This window comes from Stenella coeruleoalba, assembly GCF_951394435.1.
Source record: "Stenella coeruleoalba genome assembly, chromosome: 6".
NCBI classification, from domain to species: Eukaryota; Metazoa; Chordata; class Mammalia; order Artiodactyla; family Delphinidae; genus Stenella; species Stenella coeruleoalba.
Genome location: NC_137151.1, coordinates 75,040,325 through 75,063,662, shown reverse-complemented (window position 1 = coordinate 75,063,662; position 23,338 = coordinate 75,040,325). Strand labels below are relative to the sequence as shown.

General features: G+C 38.4%; 1 protein-coding gene across 1 annotated transcript; it reads left to right on the top strand.

Annotated features, from left to right (window-relative positions):
• Positions 1–1,837: 1,837 nt before the first annotated feature.
• Positions 1,838–6,535, top strand: LOC307187815 (pre-mRNA-splicing factor CWC22 homolog; the record flags this gene model as incomplete). Its single annotated transcript, XM_079924348.1, has 2 exons — positions 1,838–1,865; positions 4,263–6,535. The coding sequence occupies 2 exons, from the start codon at positions 1,838–1,840 to the stop codon at positions 4,832–4,834; spliced, it is 600 nt and encodes a 199-aa protein (XP_079780474.1). The 3' UTR covers positions 4,835–6,535.
• Between the last annotated feature and the right edge of the window lie 16,803 nt (positions 6,536–23,338).

Genomic DNA, 23,338 nt, shown 5'->3' with positions numbered 1-23,338 from the left:
ACTGAAACTGATGTATAGTTGATCGTGCTCTTTTCTAACAAGTGTATTGCTGGTGGTGTTTACAAGGGAAGAGAATAATTTGATTGCTTATTTATTTTAGAGTTCATTTGTTTAAAAGCCACAGTTAATAATATAAATGATCATCTATCACTGTTGCAGTCTATACTGAATTCAGCATTTATAATGCTAAGATTATCTTTTGGAATCCTCTTCAACGAAATGAAGATATTCCATTGGCAAATATTTATTTGAGTGCTGACTGAAATGCCATTCATAATGTCTGTAATCTACTTTACAGGAGCTTTCCTGATGGTTATATTTTAAAGAAAATTTAATTTTTTACTTTTAATAGTGAAGCTTTATATTAGTAATTGACGCATACCACACATTCAGTGCACACATTTTAAGTGAACAGCTGTATAAATTTTCATAAACAGACCACATCCGTGTAGCCAGGACCCAGAACGAGAACAACCAGTACCCCAGAAATCTTCCTTTTTCCCTCTTGTACTTACTACCACTCCTCCCATCCACTGCCTCATGGCAGCTCCTGTTCTGATTTGTAATTCTATAAATTAGTTTTGCCTGCTTTAAACTTTAGAATTATATATTATGAACTTCTTTATGTTTGGTTTATCTTTCAACTTTATGTTTGTGATATACGTCCATACTATTGCATTTAGTTATAGTTCATTCATTCTCATTGCTGTATAGTTTTTCACTATGCAGATATTCCACAGTATATTTAACATTTGTCCTTTTTACTCAGCGGAAATTTAAATTTATAAGTAGTGTTGCCATGAATGCTCTCGTACATATCTTTTGGCGACATACATATATATATATATGCACATTTCTGTTGGATATGTACCTAGAGGTGGGATCACTGGGCTGTAGGGTGTGTGTAGATACTCTCAAACAGCCTTCCAAGTGGTTATTCTAGTTTACACTCCCACCAGCCATGTATGAGAGTTCCCATAGCTCCCATCTTCACTAACACTTTAACTGACTGTCTTTTTCATTTTAGCCATTTTGGTGGGTGTGTAATGGTACTGCATTGTGGCTTTAATTTTCATTTCCTTGATCAGTAGTGAAGTTGAGCATCGTTTTCTGTATTATCTGCCATTTGGATATTTTCTTTTTGTTAAGTGGCTGTTCAGAGTTTTTGCCTCCTCCCCCACTTTTCATTAAGTTGGCTTTTCTGTTGATTTGTAAGTGCCTTTATGTATTTCAGATATGTATTTTTTGTCACATGTATGTATTGCAAGTAACTAGTCCTGTTCTTATCTCTCGAGCCCTGCAAGGCTGCCAGAGCTCTGCTGGTCTATGTCCCTCAGCAGCAGCCCTCTGAATCAGCAGATACTCGCAGGGAGAAAGTGACATTACCTTACCTCTCTGTGGTTCTGCCTTCTCTTGAGTCTTGGCCCTTCTAGTCCTCATTTTTTTTTGCCAGCTCTCTGGTGTCTTCATTTTTTAGTTTTTATCTTGAACTAATTTTTGACTTATAAGAAAGTTGCAAAAATAGTGCAGAGAATTTCCATATAGTCTTCACCCAACTTCCCCTAATGTTAGCATCTTCCATAACTGTAGTTCACTTACCAAAACCAGGAGATTAACATCAGGAAAATACTATTCACCAAACAACAGGTCTTATTTGAATTTCACTAGTTTTCCCACTAATGTTCTTTTTCTTTTTCCAGGGCCCTCCTTGCCTTTAATTGTATTTCTCTTTAATCTTCTACAACCTGTGGTAGTTCTTCTCAGGCTTTCCTTGTTTTGAATGGCTTTGACCCTTTTTAAGTCCTCTGGTCACTTATTCTGCAGAATGTCCCGCAGTATGGAGATTTGTCTGATGTTTTCTCATGGTTAGAATGAGGTTATTCATTTTTAGCCAGAATACCATAGAAACGATATGTTGTTCTTACTGTGCCTTATTGAGGAGTTGATAATACTGATATTGGTGACATTAAGTTTGACCACTTGGTTAAGGTGGTATCTATTGGGTTTTTTCATGGAAACTGTTTTTCTTTATAAATTAATATCTTGTAGGGAGATAATTCAGTACTATGCAAATCTCCTCTTTCTCCTCTAACTTTTGGTCTTCTATTTTCACATCCATCTGTGGATCTTATCTGCAACACTTACTACTGTAGTGTTTGCCAAATGGTGGTTTTCCTGTTTGTCTCTTTTTCCACATTTGGTAATTGAATTTCTCCTGTAAGAAAGAGTTGTGCCCTCCTCCATTTATTTATTAATTCAACTATATATTTATATCAGTGTGGACTCATGAATATTTATCTTATTCTATGGGTTAAAGTCCAATGCTATCATTTATTTTCTTGTTCAGATCATTTCAACTTTGGCAATTAGGAGTTCCTTCAAGTTGACTCCAGTGTTCTTTTGACATACTCCCATCCCTTTTTTTGAGCACTTCCTTATAGCATCTTAAGTTGCTCCAGATCTTTAGTGCCTTTCAAGAGAAGATGTTAAAATTTTATCTGGCATTTCTAGTTGTTTTCAGCAGCATTACTAGTCTTTCACAATTTTGTCTGTCCTCCTTGGGAAGGGGAAGTGCTATAGTAAAGGATTTTTTCAAATATGCCATTTTCTGAAAAGGTCTATGTTGTTTTCCCCAGGGCCAATTCTGCTTCTTTCATCATAGTATCTTAGTTTGAATAAGAGATACTCTGATTGTCCAAAATGCATGTCATTTCTTGTATCTTTCAATGCGTATTTCAGACAGGCAGCACTTTTCCCCACAGCCTTATTAGTAGGTTGGAAGGCTAGTCTTTACATGCTTGTTTCACTTCAAAGTGTTTTACATACTAAGTGGCATGCAGAATTAGGGGACTTTCAGTGTTTTATATTATTAGAGCAAGATTCCATTTGCTCACAGGAAATTTTATTCTTGAATTGAAATACACTAACATTGTTCATTTACCATTCACCTCTAAAGAATTTGTTATTTCATGGTATCTGTTTTGAGAACAGATGATAACACAGCATGAACTGCTGCAATAAGGAAGCTTGCTGATTCAGAATTAATTTGCCTCATCATACTGTTTCAGTAGAGAGCTTTCAGTTTTATCAGTAAAATATTAAATAGCATAAAAGCAATATGAACTTACCCCAAATTAGAAAATTTTAAAGTAAACACCAAAGAGAGAGAAGAGTGCATATTATTATAGGGCTCGGGTTTTAGTGTCAAGAAGCACCAAGAGTGGCATACACCAGGGTCAGAGAGATGTCGATTCTGCACGGAGCCAGATGGTTTCTGCTTGGGTAGCTGCAGCTCAGCTGAGCTGCTTGATAGGAACCAGAGAAATAGGTCCTTAGTGGCAAACCAACTGACTGTGCCGGGGTAGGCATTTGGCAGGAGAAACAGAGGCTGGTACACTGACGTTTGGGTGGAGGTAGGACAAGGGTAGGCAACTTTCCACCATATTTCCTTCTTTTTGTATGTATTTATATGAACTTGACAGAAACTGTGGTCATCTCAGTACCCTTGATTATGTACCCAAACTAAATAACACAGATATCGTGATTGAATGTGTTTTATAGCTTAAAATGGTAAGATATTTCATTGTAATTAATATTTATATTTGTGATCATATCAATAAAATTCAAAGTTTCAAGTCCTTCTTAGAAGAGTTTTCTCAGAAATCAAGCCTTTGTGGCTCTCATAAAGCCTATGATTATATCTCAATATAGCTTCTCTTTGCTAGTACAGTTACTACTTCTCTGATAGCAGGACTATCATTTCTGTAGGCAGAGGTTTTCATTTGAAAAATACATATTCATATCATTACACAAACCCAGTCATCCCGCTCAGCCCACCTCTTAGGAAGTGATGTTGCTGGCATGTATGATCATTGCATTTTAATTATGTACGAGATCTGACATAATATTTCATATGACATAATGCATGTGGGCTAGAATTTATGTTTCGGATAAAATTTGTGAGTGGAAATGTACCACTTTAGTCACTTCATTAAAACTTTTACATTTGCTATAGTTTACTTAAAGTTCTTGTTTACTCTTTTGAGTTAAGGGTCAAAGCAGTACTTCAGTTAATATATTGTATATTCTTAAAAATTACACTATTGTATAATGTCTGTCATCAGACTTTGCATTCAATCGATTTGGCTCTGCATCCAGTTTGTCTGAATTAGTAAACCTGTAATGCATCAATAAGTGTGATTTTTCAGTTGTGAAATTAAGACTAAAATGAAAGCTAACTATATTTCATTTTACACATGCAGATAAAGATGTAAGAAAGAAGGGGCAAGGGAACCACAGAAGGAAAGAAGTAAATAAATTGATCAGGAAACAACACACGAATGATAGGAAACAAGAAGAAAGGAGACCAGAGCAACGGCACCAGGAAACGAGGACCGAGAGAGAAAGGAGGTCAGAGAAACCCAGAGACAGAGATTCAAAAGATCCCGTAACAAAGTACACTTCAGACAGAGGGCTTCCTTCTGAGCGAAACAGCTACAGCAGAGCCATGAAGGACAGAGACCAAGAAATGTACATGGATTTGGAACATAATCTTGGGGATCCCAGAAAGAAAAGAGGAGAGAGAAGAAATTCTTTCTCTGAAAATGAGCACAAATACAGAAATAAGGACAGTGAGAATTTTAGAAGAAAGGATAGGTCCAAGTCAAGAGAAAAGGATAAAAAACATTCAGCCTCTAGAAGTGATGAAGATAGGTATCAGAATGGTGCTGAGAGACGATGGGAAAAATCTAGCCGATACTCTGAACTATCCAGAGAATCAAAGAAGAATCAGGACCAGCGAAGAGAAAAGTCTCCAACAAAGCAAAAAAAATAATTCTGCAAAATTACAGAAACTGAACATGCCTTATATTCAGTTGAAACAAATTATTTTTTACATTGATTGACAAACTTTGTAGCTTGTATAAAGTACTGGTTTGTATTTGTACATTTAAAAAATGTTTTCATTTAAAAAAATGTTTTGTAATTGATACTTCTCAAGGCCCTCCACATAAAATTATTTGAAAAGTTTCACCAGAGAGGGATGTAATTCTTGCCCATATTTTGTTAATAAAATGATCAAATGCTCATTGAATCAGTGATTGTTTTCCATTGACAAAATTTTTTTTCTGATAATAATGTTTCCAATTGTTTATAGAATTATTATAATAAATTGTTAGTGACTTTTTATTTGTAACTGAAGACCAAAATAGATGAACCATTTCAGGTTAACATTTTTGCTTTGTTAATGAGATGCTATGAACCTTTCTTAGGAGTCACGCTTTTTTTAAAGTAGAGGAATTATTTTAATTTTCATATTATGTCTTGAACAAAATAGGTATGTGTAGTTTTTTTCGGAAGTGTTTTGGTGAAGCTAGGTGTATGTTAGTCTTTAAACAGATACACAGCTATCTGATTTATAATTAGGACTTCTCTCGATAACATCTCTTTCTGGACTGTTAGATGAACGTTTAATTGAAATTCTTTGTGATTAGTGCTTTTTCTCAGCCTTGAAGTTATATCACTGTTGGTAAGTTAATATGTATTTAATTTTTAATTTGGATTAATAGATAACCAGAAAACATACAGTCATGAGAAGTGTGGGCAAGACTAACTGTGAAATAATTCTAGTTTTTTTTATAAGAATTTTAAGGGTTTCTATCATTGTAACTCTCACCAGTTAATATGTGACCGTATTATTTTTACATTTGAAATAAAATATTGCCTCTGAAATTTTAGATCTGCTGACAGACATTTAACCTTACTTACTAAATAGACTACTTGTACTTGTTCACCTTAAAAGTACATAAAATCCATTTTAGCCAGTATCCAGGTTCAAGACTAATGGGACCACCATTTTAATGTTTCTCTTTGAGACGTACTCTGATTCAAAATGCCTTCTATTTTTGTTATTTAAAAACTTGAGTATAAGTAACAATAAAGTCCATGTCAGTAAAGAAATATTATGCTCTCCTCCTCCTCTTCCTGTGTCCCCCAAAGTATTAAATCGAATATGGCAGCTTGGAAAAATTCTTTTCAACACTTTCTCCATCTGTGGTGGTTGGAAGGTGGTGAGTTGTGATTACAATGGACTGACACAGACATAGTACATTTCACAGAACTGTGAAGCTCAGCAAATTGGATTTAAGGAACACATAGGCTGTAAGCCCTAAAGGAAATAAATAAGCATTAATTTTTTTTTTAACTAAACATTGATCTTTAGAGGTGGTATCAAGGAAAAAACAGTGGACTAGAAATTTTATTTTCTTCACTTTAACCTTAGTTCATAATTTCTTTTCTAAATGTAAAAATGGGAAGTCATTCTTTTTATTGAGTACTTAAGACCTTAAAGAGTTATTAAAGTAGATTTTTTTTTTAATGTAACTTTTACAAGCTTCTATGTGCCCAAGTCTGTTCTAGGAATTAGAGGTAAAACAATGAAAGAAATAAAGTCTCAACTCTTATAGTTGGGAGAGAGAATGGTGAAAGACAATGAACAAGAAATGTAAGTGTACCCAGTGGTAATAAATGATGTGAAGAAGAGAGTGTGATAATGGATGGGGGCGGGGGGTGATGATTTTACGTAGGAAGGACAGAGAAGATATCTCATAAGGTGTGTTTGCTGTGGGAAGAACCAAGGCAGAAGGAACTGCTGAGGCATAGATATTTATTTATAATAAATATTGCCTGGAAAGTTTTGTTAACATTTCCTGTTGTACTTTTATTTTTTAATTGTTAAAATTACTTATATTTTTTCTCTATAAATATAGTTAAGTCTCTTTAATTGGAATCCCAATAACCTGATAACAGATAATCATTATCAACAGATGATAATAGATATCATTCAACATGGATTGGATATGTTCCTGTATTTTAAAACAGGAAAGGAACTGCTAAGTGAATTAATAATATAAATAAAGTTGTAAGGAGGATGTTTAATATTCTTAAAATAACATACCATTGTTGCATACTGTTAACTGTTTCCTGTTGTACTTAATTCAGCTTTTTTTACTCTTCACGATTTTATTTACTCTTACAAAAGCAGTTAACGGAACACTTAAGTACCTTCAAGCAGAAGTATTTAAAGTGTAAGGGAGTCATATCAGGACATAATACATAAGAGCCTGGGTGGGGAATTGCAGTATTTGCCTTCTTTTTTTTTTTTTTTTTTAACATCTTTATTGGGGTATAATTGCTTTACAATGGTGTGTTAGTTTCTGCTTTATAACAAAGTGAATCAGTCATACATAAACATATGTTCCCATATGTCTTCCCTCTTGCGTCTCCCTCCCTCCCACCCTCCCTATCCCACCCCTCCAGGCTGTCACAAAGCACCGAGCCAATATCCCTGTGCCATGCGGCTGCTTCCCACTAGCTATCTACCTTACTACGTTTGTTAGTGTGTATATGCCCATGACTCTCTCTCGCCCTGTCACAGCTCACCCTTCCCCCTCCCCATAACCTCAAGTCCGTTCTCTAGGAGGTCTGCGTCTTTATTCCTGCTTTACCCCTAGGTTCTTCATGACGTTTTTTTCTTAAATTCCATATATATGTGTTAGCATACGGTATTTGTCTTTTTCTTTCTGACTTACTTCACTCTGTATGACAGACTCTAGGTCTATCCACCTCATTACAAATAGCTCAATTTCGTTTCTTTTTATGGCTGAGTAATATTCCATTGTATATATGTGCCACATCTTCTTTATCCATTCATCCGATGATGGGCACTTAGGTTGTTTCCATCTCCGGGCTATTGTAAATAGAGCTGCAATGAACTATTTGCCTTCTTGATGCATTTCTATAGCGTCAAATATGTGTTCCCGTCCACTGCCTGCCACTCAGGCAGGTTTCTCACTTTCATCCTTTTTAATATGCAAACAAGAAGTATGTTTGCTATGTCTAATTTTTTACTTTTCAGGATTAGCATTTTGTAAGGATCACCTGAGTTCTAGATACTTTGCATGCGTTGCTCATTGTTTTTCAGTTTCGCAACTTCCTTGCCTCCAAGATTCTCTTCCCCCATCCCTACCTTTCACATCCTTAGCCACCCCCTCCTGTGGTCATCTCCTTCATGTTGACATCAAAATCCATACAAGCTCTAAAAACTCTCCTTTAAGCACTATACTTTGACCCCTGCCCATCCAGCTCATCTGCTTTAATGCTGCTATTCTAGCAACCTTTTTTTACTTCCATCACAACTTTAGAGCTATTGACTTTGTTCTAATGTTACCCCCTCCCTCACTTCTTCACTTTCTTGTTCTGTGGTCCATCATTTGATAGATGAACAAATGAATAAACTAATTTCCACAAAATAACCCTTTGAGAAGTGGTTTTGTCTTCCTGTATTGCAGAAGAAAAGAGTGAAATCCAGAGGTTAATTAGGTCAGGCCACAAAACTGGTATGTAGCAGGACCAGATTTTAACCCAGATAAGCTTTATTCCAGCTTGAGAGGAGTAATATTTGAGTACCAGCTCTGCCACCTACCAGCTATGTGGACTTGGGCAAATTATTTCATCTCTCCAACCTTCACATTCATCTTTAAAATTTAAAATGTTTACTGTGCCCACAGGGAACTATATTCAATATCCTGGGATAAACCATAATGAAAAAGAATATAAAAAAGAATGTATATATGTGTAAAACAGTCACTTTGCTGTACAGCAGAGATAACACAACACTGTAAATCGACTATACCTCAAAATTTTTTTTAAGTTTATGGTGCCCACCTTACACAGTTATAGTGATGATTAAATGAAATAAAGCAGTCAAAGGCCTGTAGTAATTCACAGCACAAAGTGGGCATTTAACAAATACCGGTTTTCTTTTTCCCCAGCATCTAGCAAAGACTTAGGAGAAAATTGAGGTTCGTTGACTGACTCATGATTGTTCTGTTATAAGTCATCTGTGATAGAGTGTTAAAAAAGGATTGTGTTAAAATAGCTACACAGAAAATTAATGGATTTTTCTAGAGTCAATGTGTGACAAAGAGTAATTCTCTATCATTTCTCTCCTATTATAGTACTTCTTTTCCAGATGTATGTATTCTTTTAATTTAAGCGGCCAGCTTTTTATACCCCTGATTTCACATTTCCCAAATGTGTTGTCAGAAAGGGGAAAAAAAGTTTTCATTATCTCTGATAGTTATGAGTGAATTTTTTTTTATGAGGGAATTTTTTGTTCTTGATTTTAATACTTTGTTTATTCTACTGTCATTTTGACTCTACTGGTGTGGGGTTTTTTCCCCCTAATTCATGTCTACTTTATAATTATATGTTTTCATTCATCAAGATCTTTTAGAACCCTGATCCTTTTTTCCTAATCCTTTTCTCACTTTTTCCAATGTAGTCAGATGTCCTTTCTGACCTTTCACATTCTTTCATTCTGTTCCATGTTTATTCCACTGGATGTTTCTTCAGTCAAGCAAACTTTAATGCCCGCTGATATTTTAGGAGGGAACCCAGAGTGCCTGGTGTTCCCTTCCTGTGGACATCTCCGTGTGCACACTTCCAAACCCTAACTGAAACACTTCCACGTGGTTTTCCCGGCTCTCCTTATTCTGATCTCTTGTGTCCCCTCAGCCTTTCGGCCTTGGATATGTTCCACAACTTCTATTTATACCCACCCACATGTTTCTTTTTAAATGTCCTTAAAAACTTTTGAGCACATTACATATCTCCAGCTAGAACATATGTTTCTTGAAGTTAGTCCTATCTATGCATTGTATGTTTTCTAGAGATAAATGTGTGGACATCGTACCACTATGACTCACCCTCCTCACTGCGCAAGACCATGCTTTGTGGGGAGGGATGAAACTGTTGAGTTCACCTTAGGCCAACTTTGCACAGGTAGAAGAAGAACGGAGATACTCAGCTAGCCAAAGTCACATAGGGTGTGTATGTCTGTGTGTACGTACAGAAGAGCACAGGCTTTCTTTTAGAAAAAGACTCAGGTTCATATAGAGTAATTTATGACCATTTAAATTGAATACTATTTGGCTAACTGCACATGTAAGTCTAACTTTTTACCACTTGTTGGTTGTTGACCTTCATTCAGGCAGTCCTTTTTTTTTTAACTTTTCAGACAGGTCCTATAACCTCTATGTCTCAGTTTTCTCATCTGTAATATGGTTTAATAATTGAAACTCCCTCAAATAGTAAATGATCTCTGTGGCATGCTTAAAACAGTGCCTGGCAATAAGTGCTCATCGTTACAGTTTGTACTATCAGTGTACTGACATGGTACCACTAGACCAAGAACTGCAAACTCAAATACCTACAGGGGCCAGGTGGATCACACAGCTGAAACAATCAAATGCAGCGGTAAACTGGAGTCATTTAAAGGCAGCAATAGGTGCCCAGCTCCACCCAATTGTGCCGTAGGCTGAGGTTGACAAATCTGCCTGGTTTTCAAGAGGATTAAAGAATAAGAATTTGTATGTAGCTTTTGATTGTTTAATGTTGACAATGACTTTGAGTAAGTTTAAAACAGCCCAAAGTTTATTGAAGGTCCAAAGAAAGCAGTCTCTACAGGTAAATTAGCTTTCGAGTAGCTGGTTTGTGATTCCAATCTAAACCCTCAAAAACGATCTTTCACGTATTTTGAAATAACACTGTTATTATACAAAGAAGATCTTAGCTTTAGTTTCTGCTCTCATAATAGTGGGAGAATAGGCCCTTCATCTTTCTTGAGAAACCTCATTTACTTTGCTAATCTCAGCAATCCCCTCTAGCTAAGTTACTCCAAAATTTGTGTCAAGTTTCAGTTCTGCATTTCACTGGCCTATTCCCCATAATGTCATGGATCCAAAATACAATTCATTTTTCCTCAGATCTGCATCTTTTCCAACTTAACTGTGAGATGATTCCACCAATCTCCTGTCACTTTTGCATGTTCAGAGCTGTTCCCCTATCCTCAAATTGCCAAATTCTATCAATATTGCTTTTGGAAGTCTGCAAATATCCCTATCTTCCCACTCTGACACCACCATAGTCTTGGCCCTTTTTACATATGGCTGGACTTGGACAATAGCTTATTGGTCATCTACTGTGTGCCAGGTACTGTTCTGAGGATATAGCAAAGAAGATACACAAACAGGGGACCTGTTTTCAGTTGAGCCTAAATTTTTGTGGGAAAACAAGATCAAGTTTAAAAAATAAAAACTGATACTTTGAAAAATATTAGCTACCCAGAAAAATCAGTGCAGTGACCACTTATATACCAACTACCTAGATTCAGGTTAATCTAAAGCATTATTTTCGTCCTTATCCACTGAAGTCCAGTGACTCCTCTAGCATTTTTTTTTTTTTTACATCTTTATTGGAGTGTAATTGCTTTACAATGGTGTGTTAGTTTCTGCTTTATAACAAAGTCAATCAGTTATACATACACATATGTCCCATATCTCTTCACTCTTGCGTCTCCCTCCCTCCCACCCTCCCTATCCCACCCTCCAGGCGGTCACAAAGCACCGAGCTGATATCCCTGTGCTATGCACCTGCTTCCCACTAGCTATCTACCTTACGTTTGGTAGTGTATATATGTACATGCCTCTCTCTCGCTTTGTCACATCTTACCCTTCCCCCTCCCCATATCCTCAAGTCCATTCTCTAGTAGGTCTGTGTCTTTATTCCTGTCTTACCCCTAGGTTCTTCATGACATTTTTTTTTCTTAAATTCCATATATATGTGTTAGCATACGGTATTTGTCTTTCTCTTTCTGACTTACTTCACTCTGTATGACAGACTCTAGATCTATACACCTCATTACAAATAGCTCAATTTCGTTTCTTTTTATGGCTGAGTAATATTCCATTGTATATATGTGCCACATCTTCTTTACCATTCATCTGATGATGGACACTTGGGTTGTTTCCATCTGCGGGCTATTGTAAATAGAGCTGCAATGAATATTTTGGTACATGACTCTTTTTGAATTATGGTTTTCTCAGGGTATATGCCCAGTAGTGGGATTGCTGGGTCATATGGTAGTTCTATTGGTAGTTTTTTAAGGAACCTCCATACTGTTCTCCACAGTGGCTGTATCAATTTACATTCCCACCAACAGTGCAATAGGGTTCCCTTTTCTCCACACCCTCTCCAGCATTTACTGTTTCTAGATTTTTTGATGATGGCCATTCTGACTGGTGTGAGATGATATCTCATTGTAGTTTTTATCTGCATTTCTCTAATGATTAATGATGTTGAGCATTCTTTCAAATGTTTGTTGGCAGTCTGTATATCTTCTTTGGAGAAATGTCTATTTAGGTCTTCTGCCCATTTTTGCATTGGGTTGTTTGTTTTTTTGTTATTGAGCTGCATAAGCTGCTTATAAATTTTGGAGATTAATCCTTTGTCAGTTGCTTCATTTACAAATATTTTCTCCCATTCTGAGGGTTGTCTTTTGGTCTTGTTTATGGATTCCTTTGCTGTGCAAAAGCTTTGAAGTTTCATTAGGTCCCATTTGTTTATTTTTGTTTTTATTTCCATTTCTCTAGGAGGTGGGTCAAAAAGGATCTTGGTGTGACTTATGCCCTAGAGTGTTCTGCCAATGTTTTCCTCTAAGAGTTTGATAGTTTCTGGCCTTACATTTAGGTCTTTAATCCATTTTGAGCTTATTTTTGTGTATGGTGTTAGGGAGTGATCTAATTTCATACTTTTACATGTACCTGTCCAGTTTTCCCAGCACCACTTATTGAAGAGGCTGTCCTTTCTCCACTGTACATTCCTGCCTCCTTTATCAAAGATAAGGTGACCATATGTGCGTGGGTTTATCTCTGGGCTTTCTCTCCTGTTCCACTGATCTATCTTTCTATTTTTGTGCCAGTACCATACTGTCTTGATTACTATATCTTTCTAGTATAGTCTGAAGTCAGGAAGCCTGATTCCTCCAGCTCCGTTTTTCTTTCTCGAGATTGCTTTGGCTATTCGGGGTCTTTTGTGTTTCCATACAAATTGTGAAATTTTTTCTTCTAGTTCTGTGAAAAATACCAGTGGTAGTTTGATAGGGATTGCATTGAATGTGTAGATTGCTTTGGGTAGTAGAGTCATTTTCAGAATGTTGATTCTTCCAATCCAAGAACATGGTATATCTCTCCATCTATTTGTATCATCTTTAATTTCTTTCATCAGTGTCTTATAATTTTCTGCATACAGGTCTTTTGTCTCCGTAGGTAGGTTTATTCCTAGATATTTTATTCTTTTTGTTGCAATGGTAAATGGGAGTGTTTTCTTGATTTCACTTTCAGATTTTTCATCATTAGTGTATAGGAATGCCAGAGATTTCTGTGCATTAATTTTGTATCCTGCCACTTTACCAAATTCATTGATTAGCTCTAGTAGTTTTCTGGTATCATCTTTAGGATTTTCTATGTATAGTATCATGTCATCTGAAAACAGTGACAGCTTTACTTCTTCTTTTCCAATTTGGATTCCTTTTATTTCCTTTTCTTCCCTGATTGCTGTGGCTAAAACTTCCAAAACTATGTTGAATAAGAGTGGTAAGAGTGGGCAACCTTGTCTTGTTCCTGATCTTAGTGGAAATGCTTTCAACTTTTCACCATTGAGGATGATGTTGGCTGTGGCTTTGTCATATATGGCCTTTATTACGTTGAGGAAAGTTCCCTCTATGCCTACTTTCTGCAGGGTTTTTATCATAAATGGGTGTTGAATTTTGTCGAAATCTTTCTCTGCATCTATTGAGATGATCGTATGGTTTTTCTCCTTCAATTTGTTAATATGGTGTATCACATTGTTTTGCGTATATGGAAGAATCCTTGCATTCCTGGGATAAACCCCACTTGATCATGGTGTATGATCCTTTTAATGTGCTGTTGGATTCTGTTTGCCAGTATTTTGTTGCGGATTTTTGCTTCTATGTTCATCAGTGATATTGCCCTGTAGTTTTCTTTCTTTGTGACATCCTTGTCTGGTTTTGGTATCAGGGCGATGGTGGCCTCGTAGAATGGGTTTGGGAGTGTTCCTCCCTCTGCTATATTTTGGAAGAGTTTGAGAAGGATAGGCGTTAGCTCTTCTCTAAATGTTTGATACAATTCACCTGTGAAGCCATCTGATCCTGGACTTTTGTTTGTTGGAAGATTTTTAATCACAGTTTCAATTTCAGTGCTTGTAATTGGTCTGTTCATATTTCCTATTTCTTCCTGGTTCAGCCTCGGGAGGTCGTGCTTTTCTAAGAATTTGTCCATTTCTTCCAGGTTGTCCATTTTATTGGCATAGAGTTGCTTGTAGTAATCTCTCATGATCCTTTGTATTTCTGCAGTGTCCGTTGTTACTTCTCCTTTTTCATTTCTAATTCTATTGATTTGAGTCTTCTCCCTTTTTTTCTTGATGAGTCTGGCTAATGGTTTATCAATTTTGTTTACCTTCTCAAAGAACCAGCTTTTAGTTTTATTGATCTTTGCTATTGTTTCCTTCATTTCTTTTTCATTTATTTCTGATCTGATTTTTATGATTTCTTGCCTTCTGCTAACTTTAGGGTCTCTTTGTTCTTCTATCTCTAATTGCTTTAGGTATAAGGTTAGGTTGTTCATTTGAAATGTTTCTTGTTTCTTGAGGTAAGACTGTATTGCTATAAACTTCCCTCTTTGAACTGCTTTTGCTGCATCCCATAGGTTTTGAGTCATCGTGTTTTCATTGTTATTTGTTTCTATGAATTTTTTGATTTCCTCTTTGATTTCTTCAGTGATCTCTTGGTTATTTAGTAGTGTATTGTTTAGCCTCCATGTGTTTGTATGTTTTACAGGTTTTTTCCTGTAATTGATATCTAGACTCATAACATTGTGGTTGGAAAAGGTACTTGATACGTATTCAATTTTCTTAAATTTACCAAGGCTTGATTTGTGACCCAAGATATGATTGTCCTGGAGAATATTTCATGAGTGCCTGAGAAGAAAGTGTATTCTGTTGTTTTTGGATGGAGTGTCCTATAACTATCAATTAAGTCCATCTTGTTTAATGTATCATTTAAAGCTTGTGTTTCCTTATTTATTTTCATTTTGGATGATCTGTCCATTGGTGAAAGTGGGGTGTTAAAGTCCCCTACTATGATTGTGTTACTGTCGATTTCCCCTTTTATGGTTGTTAACATTTGCCTTATGTATTGAGGTGCACCTATGTTGGGTGCATAAATATTTACAATTGTTATATCTTCTTGGATCGATCCCTTGATCATTATGTAGTGTCCTTCTTTGTCTCTTCTAATAGTCTTTATTTTAAAGTCTATTTTGTCTGATATGAGAATTGCTACTCCAGCTTTCTTTTGGTTTCCATTTGCATGAAATATCTTTTTCCATCCCCTTACTTTCAGTCTGTATGTGTCTCTCGGTCTGAAGTGGGTCTCTTGTAGACAGCATATATATGGGTCTTGTTTTTGTATTCATTCAGCCAATCTGTGTCTTTTGGTGGGAGCATTTAGTCCATTTACATTTAAGGTAATTATCGATATGTATGTTCCTATTCCCATTTTCTTAATTGTTTTGGGTTCGTTATTGTAGGTCTTTTCCTTCTATTGTGCTTCTTGCCTAGGGAAGTTCCTTTAGCAGTTGTTGTAAAGCTGGTTTGGTGGTGCTGAACTCTCTCAGGTTTTGCTTGTCTGTAAAGGTTTTAATTTCTCCATCAAATCTGAATGAGATCCTTGCTGGGTAGAGTAATCTTGGTTGTAGGTTTTTCTCCTTCATCACTTTAAATATGTCCTGCCAGTCCCTTCTGGCTTGCAGAGTTTCTGCTGAAAGATCAGCTGTTAACCTTATGGGGATTCCCTTGTGTGTTATTTGTTGTTATTCCCTTGCTGCTTTTAATATGTTTTCTTTGTATTTAATTTTGGACAGTTTGATTAATATGTGTCTTGGCATATTTCTCCTTGGATTTATCCTGTATGGGACTCTCTGTGCTTCCTGGACTTGATTAACTATTTCCTTTCCCATATTAGGGAAGTTTTCAACTATAGTCTCTTCAAATACTTTCTCAATCCCTTTCTTTTTCTCTTCTTCTTCTGGAACCCCTATAATTCGAATGTTGGTGCATTTAATGTTGTCCCAGAGGTCTCTGAGACTGTCCTCAGTTATTTTCATTCTTTTTTTCTTTATTCTGCTCTGCAGTAGTTATTTCCACTATTTTATCTTCCAGGTCACTTATCCGTTCTTCTGCCTCAGTTATTCTGCTATTGATCCCTTCTAGAGTATTTTTCATTTCATTCATTGTGTTGTTCATCGTTGTTTGTTTCATCTTTAGTTCTTCTAGGCCCTTTTTAAATGTTTCTTGCATTTTGTCCATTCTATTTCCAAAATTTTGGATCATCTTTACTATCATTATTCTGAATTCTTTTTCAGGTAGACTGCCTACTTCCTCTTCATTTGTTAGGTCTGGTGGGTTTTTATCTTGCTCCTTCATCTGCTGTGTGTTTTTCTGTCTTCCCATTTTGCTTATCTTACTGTGTTTGGGGTCTCCTTTTTGCAGGCTGCAGGCTCGTAGTTCCCATTGTTTTTGGTGTCTGTCTCCAGTGGCTAAGGTTAGTTCAGTGGGTTGTGTAGGCTTCCTGGTGGAGGGGACTAGTGCCTGTGTTCTGGTGGATGAGGCTGGATCTTGTCTTTCTGGTGGGCAGGTCCACGTCTGGTGGTGTGTTTTGGGGTGTCTGTGGACTTATTATGATTTTAGGCAGACTCTCTGCTAATGGGTGGGGTTGTGCTCCTGTGTTGCTAGTTGTTTGGCATAGGATGCCCAGCACTGTAGCTTGCTGGTCGTTGAGTGAAGCTGGGTGCTGGTGTTCAGATGGAGATCTCTGGGAGATTTTCGCCATTTGATATTACGTGGAGCTGGGAGGTCTCCTGTGGACCAGTGTCCTGAAGTTGGCTCTCCCACCTCAGAGGCACAGCACTGACTTCCGGCTGCAGCACCAAGAGCCTTTCATCCACATGGCTCAGAATAAGAGGGAGAAAAAGTAGAAAGAAAGAATTAGTAGAAGAAGAAAGAAAGAAAGAAAGAAAGAAAGAAAGAAAGGAGGGAGGTAGGGAAGGAGGGAGGAAGGAAGGAAGGAGGGAAGGAAGGAAAAAAGAAAGAAAGAAAGAAGATAAAGTAAAATAAAATAAAGTAAGATAAAATATAAAGTTATTAAAATAAAAAAATAATTATTAAGAAAAAAAATTGAAAAAAAAAAACCAAAAAACGGACGGATAGAACCCGAGGACAAATGGTGGAAGCAAAGGTATACAGCATAAATCTTACTCTCAAAGCCCACCTCCTCAATTTGGGATGATTGGTTGTCTATTCATGTATTCCACAGACATCAAGTTGATTGTGGAGCTTGAATCCGCTGCTTCTGAGGCTGCTGGGAGAGATTTCCCTTTCTCTTCTTTGTTCTCACAGGTCCCAGGGGCTCAGCTTTGGATTTCACCCCGCCTCTGCGTGTAGGTCGCTGGAGGGCGTCTGTTCTTCGCTCAGACAGGACGCGGTTAAAGGAACCGCTGATTCGGGGGTTCTGGCTCACTCATGCCGGTGGGAGGGAGGGGCACAGAGTGCGGGGCGAGCCTGCGGCGGCAGAGGCCGGCGTGACGTTGCACCAGCCCGAAGCGCGCCGTGCGTTCTCCTGGGTAAGTTGTCCCTGGATCCTGGGACCCTGGCAGTGGCGGGATGGACAGGCTCCCCGGAAGGGGGTTGTGGATGGTAACCTGTGCTCGCATACAGGCTTCTTGGTGGCGGCAGCAGCAGCCTTAGTGTCTCGTGCCCGTCTCTGGGGTCCGTGCTTTTAGCCGCGGCTCGCGCCTGTCTCTGGAGCTTCTTTAAGCGGCGCTCTTAATCCCCTATCCTCCGGCACCAGGAAACAAAGAGGGAAGGAAAAGTCTCTTGCCTCTTCGGCAGCTCCAGACTTTTCCCCGGACTCCCTCCCGGCCAGCCGTGGCGCACTAACCCCCTGTAGACTGTGTTCACGCCGTCAACCCCAGTCCTCTCCCGGCGCTCTGATGGAAGCCCGAGCCTCAGCTCGCAGCCCCGCCCGCCCCGGCGGGTGAGCAGACAAGCCTCTCGGGCTGGTGAGTGCCGGTCGGCCCTGATCCTCTGTGCGAGAATCTCTCCGCTTTGCCCCCCGCACCCCTGTGGCTGCGCTCTCCTCCGCAGCTCCGAAGCTTTCCCCCTCTGCCACCCGCAGTCTCCTCGCGCGAAGGGGCTTCCTAATGTGTGGAAAGCTTTTCTCCTTCACAGCTCCCTCCCACTGGTGCAGGCCCCGTCCCTATCCTTTTGTCTCTGTTTTTTCTTTTTTCTTTTGCCCTACCCAGGTACGTGGGGGGTTTCTTGCCTTTTGGGAGGTCTGAGGTCTTCTGCCAGGGTTCAGTAGGTGCTCTGTAGGAGTTGTCCCACGTGTAGATGTATTTCTGGTGTATCTGCTAGTGTTGGAGGGCCTCCTGCAGAGGCGTGGTGTGGCTGTGGCTCACCGTGGGGACAAGAACACTCTCTAGCATTTTTTTAAAGTTCAAGTTCCATTTGTCTTTCTTAATGTTGGTTCTAGCAGCTGACCATCCTCTGGGCACTACTATGTGGCACATTTTAGAGTACCTAGTTTTTACAACGACAACTAAAAGGTGAGAGCTATCCCAGTTTTACAGCTCACACGCTCATGTCTGCCCAGCTAAGACATGGCAAAGCCAGAACTCTATCCCCCACGTGATCACACATGACAGGTGAACTCAGTTTTTTCTTAAGGTTACCCTGTCGCACAAACACTGCTATAGCTGAGCTGGTTATTTACTGCCCTGGAAAGATACTACCCTTTCTCCTCTCTGGATTTCTGCCTCCCTCCTACCCTCCTCCTAAAATATCCTTTTCTGTTTGCCCATCCATATCTTTCAAGATTCAACACACATCCACCTTGCTACTAACTTGAAGGTTGCTCTGCTGTAGAACCCAACCATGGCTTTTGCTTCTATAGCGCTTGATGCATTTCAAGGCACACATAGTAAACACCTTGTAATTAGCACTTGTATGTCATACAATGAGATCGTTTTTATTTTTTGTCTTAACCGACCTAAGTAGATTATACATTTGTCAGTGGCAGGAGTTTTGTCTTAAACATTGCCTTTCTGTCTGTACCTTGCTAATGACCAGGGTTTCTCAACCTCAGCACTAGTGATATTTTGGATTAGTTAATTCTTTGGTTTGGGGGCCTGTCCTGTACATCGTAGAATGTTTAGCAGCATCCCTGGCCTTACCTATTAGATGCCAGTAGTACCAGCCTCCCAGTCCTGAAAATGAAAAATGTCTCCAGACATTACCAAATAGGCCCTTGGAGGCAAAATCATCTCTAGTTGATGACCACGGCCATAGATGTAGCACTTAGGAAATACCCTTCAGTGGATCACAATGATAGTGTTTATTGTGGGAACTTCACTGTCTTCCACTCATATAAAGCTGTGTCTACTTACACAGCCCTCTTGTTTTTGTGAGGGCGAGATTTGTTTTAAATGAGGAACTCACCATTTAATAGAGAACAGAACACATTCTGGTTGACATTTTAAAAGGTAGATTTTCTGCAAATGGAAGCATGATTAGCCTGTTCAAATGATTGTCTCATATAGGTTCTGGTTTCTTGTCATAGCTGTTTATTATAACCAACACATTTTAGGAATGGAAAACAACCAGCTGTGAGTATTGTATTATTTTTAATCCCATATTAGAGAATTAGATTATCCAGTATCCAAATACCTTAATTTTTGATCATACACTTCAGTGACAGTCAAATGGTTGTTAAAGTGAATTAACTAGTCATTTAATCAGTAATTTCATGCATTACAAGACCTAAATGATTGGGCAAATGGGATTGAATCTCCTGTGAGTCGGTTTCCCTCCTAGAAAAAATCCTGGAACAGTACCTGGTATGAATTAGGAGTCCTTATGAGTCCCATACTTTATATAGCACCCGTTTTGCTTAACCAGAGAGCTACCCTTCTCTAACACTTTTTTTAAAATATAAATTTAATTTAATTTATTTTATTTTTGGCTGTGTTGGGTCTTCATTGCTGTGTGCGGGCTTTCTCTAGTTGTGGTGAGCGGGGGCTACTCTTCGTTGCGGTGCGCAGGCTTCTCATTGCAGTGGCTTCTCTTATTGTGGAGCACGGGCTCTAGGCATACAGGCTTCAGTATTTGTGGCACGTGGGCTCAGTAGTTGTGGCTCGCGGGCTCTAGAGTGCAGGCTCAGTAGATGTGGCGCACGGGCTTAGTTGCTCTGCGGCATGTGGGATCTTCCCGGACCAGGGCTCAAACCCGTGTCCCCTGCATTGGCAGGCAGATTAGTAACCACTGCGCCACCAGGGAAGGACCTCTAACATTGTTTTTACGACCGATATATGGTCATAAAAGCCTTATGAGGGCTGTATTGAACATTCGCTGTTTTTGTATGAGGATTATTCCTTCTCTCTGATCAGGTAATTCTGGTAAACCTGCCAAAGAAAGAACTCCCTGGCCTAGCCATACAAAGTACCTGATCCCCCTGGGCAATGCCATTGGTTCACGAGTGAGCATGTGACCTAAGCTGGGCCACTCAGAGCTTCTCCAGTAGTTTTTCAGTTTGGAACATGAAACACAGGGCCATATCTAAGGGCACACGGAGCAAGGAAGGTGTTTATTGAAGCTAGAGCATCCACGGCCACATGGAAAAAGCCAATCTGCAGTACAGAGGATGAGTACAACTCAAAAGCAAGCAGTGCCCAGATAGAGGAGGAGTCCTAACAATTTTGAGTTCCTAAATAAATTTAAGTGTGGCTGGCGCTAGACTTCCAAGTTATACGAGCCAATGAATTCACTTTTCTATTTAAGCTACTTAGATTTGGATTTGTACCACTTGCACTAAAAGCATCTGTATTAATTCAGGGTGATTCCTGTTGTTCGGCAGTTTTGGGTGACAAGGACAGCTCTTCCCACCACACTATACTTTTGCTTACATACTTCTGCATGTAGCCTTTCCTTTTGAGTATAGAAGAAAATAAATATATACTCCATAAAGATAACCTGTGAAAAATATAAAAAAGGACCTTTGGGTGGCTCTTAATACTTCACGGAAATATCTAAATGAGTGATTTTAAATGAGGTTAATTTTATTACTAGTGCTCTATTTTTATAACAGAACCTCACCTTTCCTACAGCACTCTTCCTGGGCTTTGAAATGTATTGCACAGATGTAACAATTCAGTTCACAAACAAAAATTGGTTTCATATTACCAGTGAAAAAGACTAACTGCAGCTATTTTGGGAGCTGTAATGCCTCCTTTAAACCACAAAGATACTTGAGCTCATTACCTTTACAACTAATGTATTCTCCTGATCATTTTACACTATGAAATACTGAACAGTAAGAAGACTTCGAACATTTGCAATCTTCTTACAGAATATAAATGCAGCCTGAAAACCCCATGATACACAGAGATGCTTCCTCAAAATATAGAAAAAACGCAGAAAGTAAATATTGCCATTCCTCAAGTTTTGAGAACAATTTTCCTTATGTCCTTAATATTATTTTCTGTCCAAAAAGGAAGAAACAAAATTCTTAATTATAGTTGTCTAAAGAGGGAAAAGAGAGAGGAGGAAAAGTTGTGTTTGTGGTTAATGAAAGATGCTGCATTTCTCACCTAGGCTGGAGGCAAGTATTGGAGAATCGATAGGAGAGACGGGAGGCACTGGAGAGGAACAAGCAGTACTAATGAAAAAGAGTCTTCTACTACTGTAGACACTCCTTGGAGGTCAGACATTCAATTTTACATTCCTTTGTGTCCCCAGGTTCAAATCTATCTCTTATAGGTAGTCAATAAGCATTTGATGGGCAAACAGATTATTTTGGTTTATTGCTAGGCAGAATGATTTGATACACTTTGGGATCCTCTGGGTTTTATGAAATTTTAAATGCAGGATCAATTATTGTTAACCTAATTGGAGTCTGAATGTAAGTATTTTGTAGCAGAGCAAGAGAAAATAGAAGGTAAGAATGCATTAGCTTCAAACCTAGGACACCAAAATGAAGATAGGGCTTCCCTGGTGGCGCAGTGGTTGAGAGTCCACCTGTCGATGCAGGGGACGCGAGTTCGTGCTCCGGTCCGAGAAGATCCCACATGCTGCAGAGCAGCTGGGCCCGTGAGCCATGGCCGCTGAGCCTGCGTGTCCAGAGCCTGTGCTCCGCAACGGGAGAGGCCGCAACAGTGAGAGGCCCATGTACTGCAAAAAAAAAAAAAAGAAAGATAAAGATGTATGCATAAAAGTGTGTTAAAGGAAAAAAAAGTACAGAAGTGATGGGAGTGTAAATGAGTAAAGTCAGTTTTTGAAAATTGTTTGACAGTATCAGCTAAATTTGAGCATAGGTGCTCCCTATGAGCCAGTAATTTCACTCCTAATTACTCAACAGGGCAGTGGAATACTGCATGTTGAATAGGGGGAGGGTGGTAAAAGGGTACAAACTTCAATTATAAGATGAATAAGGTCTAAGAACCTAATGTACAACATGGTGACTATAGTTGATAACATTGTATTATATAAGTAAAATTTGCTAAGAGAACAGAACTTAAATGTTCTCACCAAAAAAAACCAACCAGCCAAACAAACAAAAATGATAAATATGTGAGGTAAGAGATAACTCCATGGGGGGATATTCTTACACAGTGTAAATGTATATCAAATCATCACTTTGTACACTTTAAATGTCTTACAATTTTGTCAATTATACCTCAGTAAAGCTGTTAAAAAAAACCCAAAACACCACATGTTACATACTTAGGTACTTGAACAGTTAAGAGCACTACAAACATTTCAATCTCCTTTCTTCTCAACAGAACTGTGTACAGATATGCACCAAAAGACGAGTACAAGAATATTCATAATATCATTATTCATAATAGCCCAAAATTGGAAACAACCCAACATTCATCAACAGTAGAATGGATAAATAAACTTGTGTTGTATTCATGCAGTGGAATGCTATACAGAAATGAAAATGATAAAACCACAGCTGTGTTCAACAACATGGATAAATGTAAAGAACATAAGTGTTGACGAAAGAACTCAGAGGAACACATGCTATATGATCCCAATTATATGAAATAGGAAAACAGTAAAACTGACCTAATCAGGATAGTGGTTACCTTTGGGGAGGAGAGTGGGACGATGTTGGGAGAAGAGACAAATGGGACTATTGGGGTACTGGTATTGTTCTATTTCCAGACATTAGTTATTATTACAAAACTAATTTTGTAACTAATTACTAAAACTAGTTACTAAAATTAATACATCCCGGGTATTAGTTACATAATTGTCTTCATTTTGAGCTAATGCATTGACTTTGGATTTGTACATTTTCTGT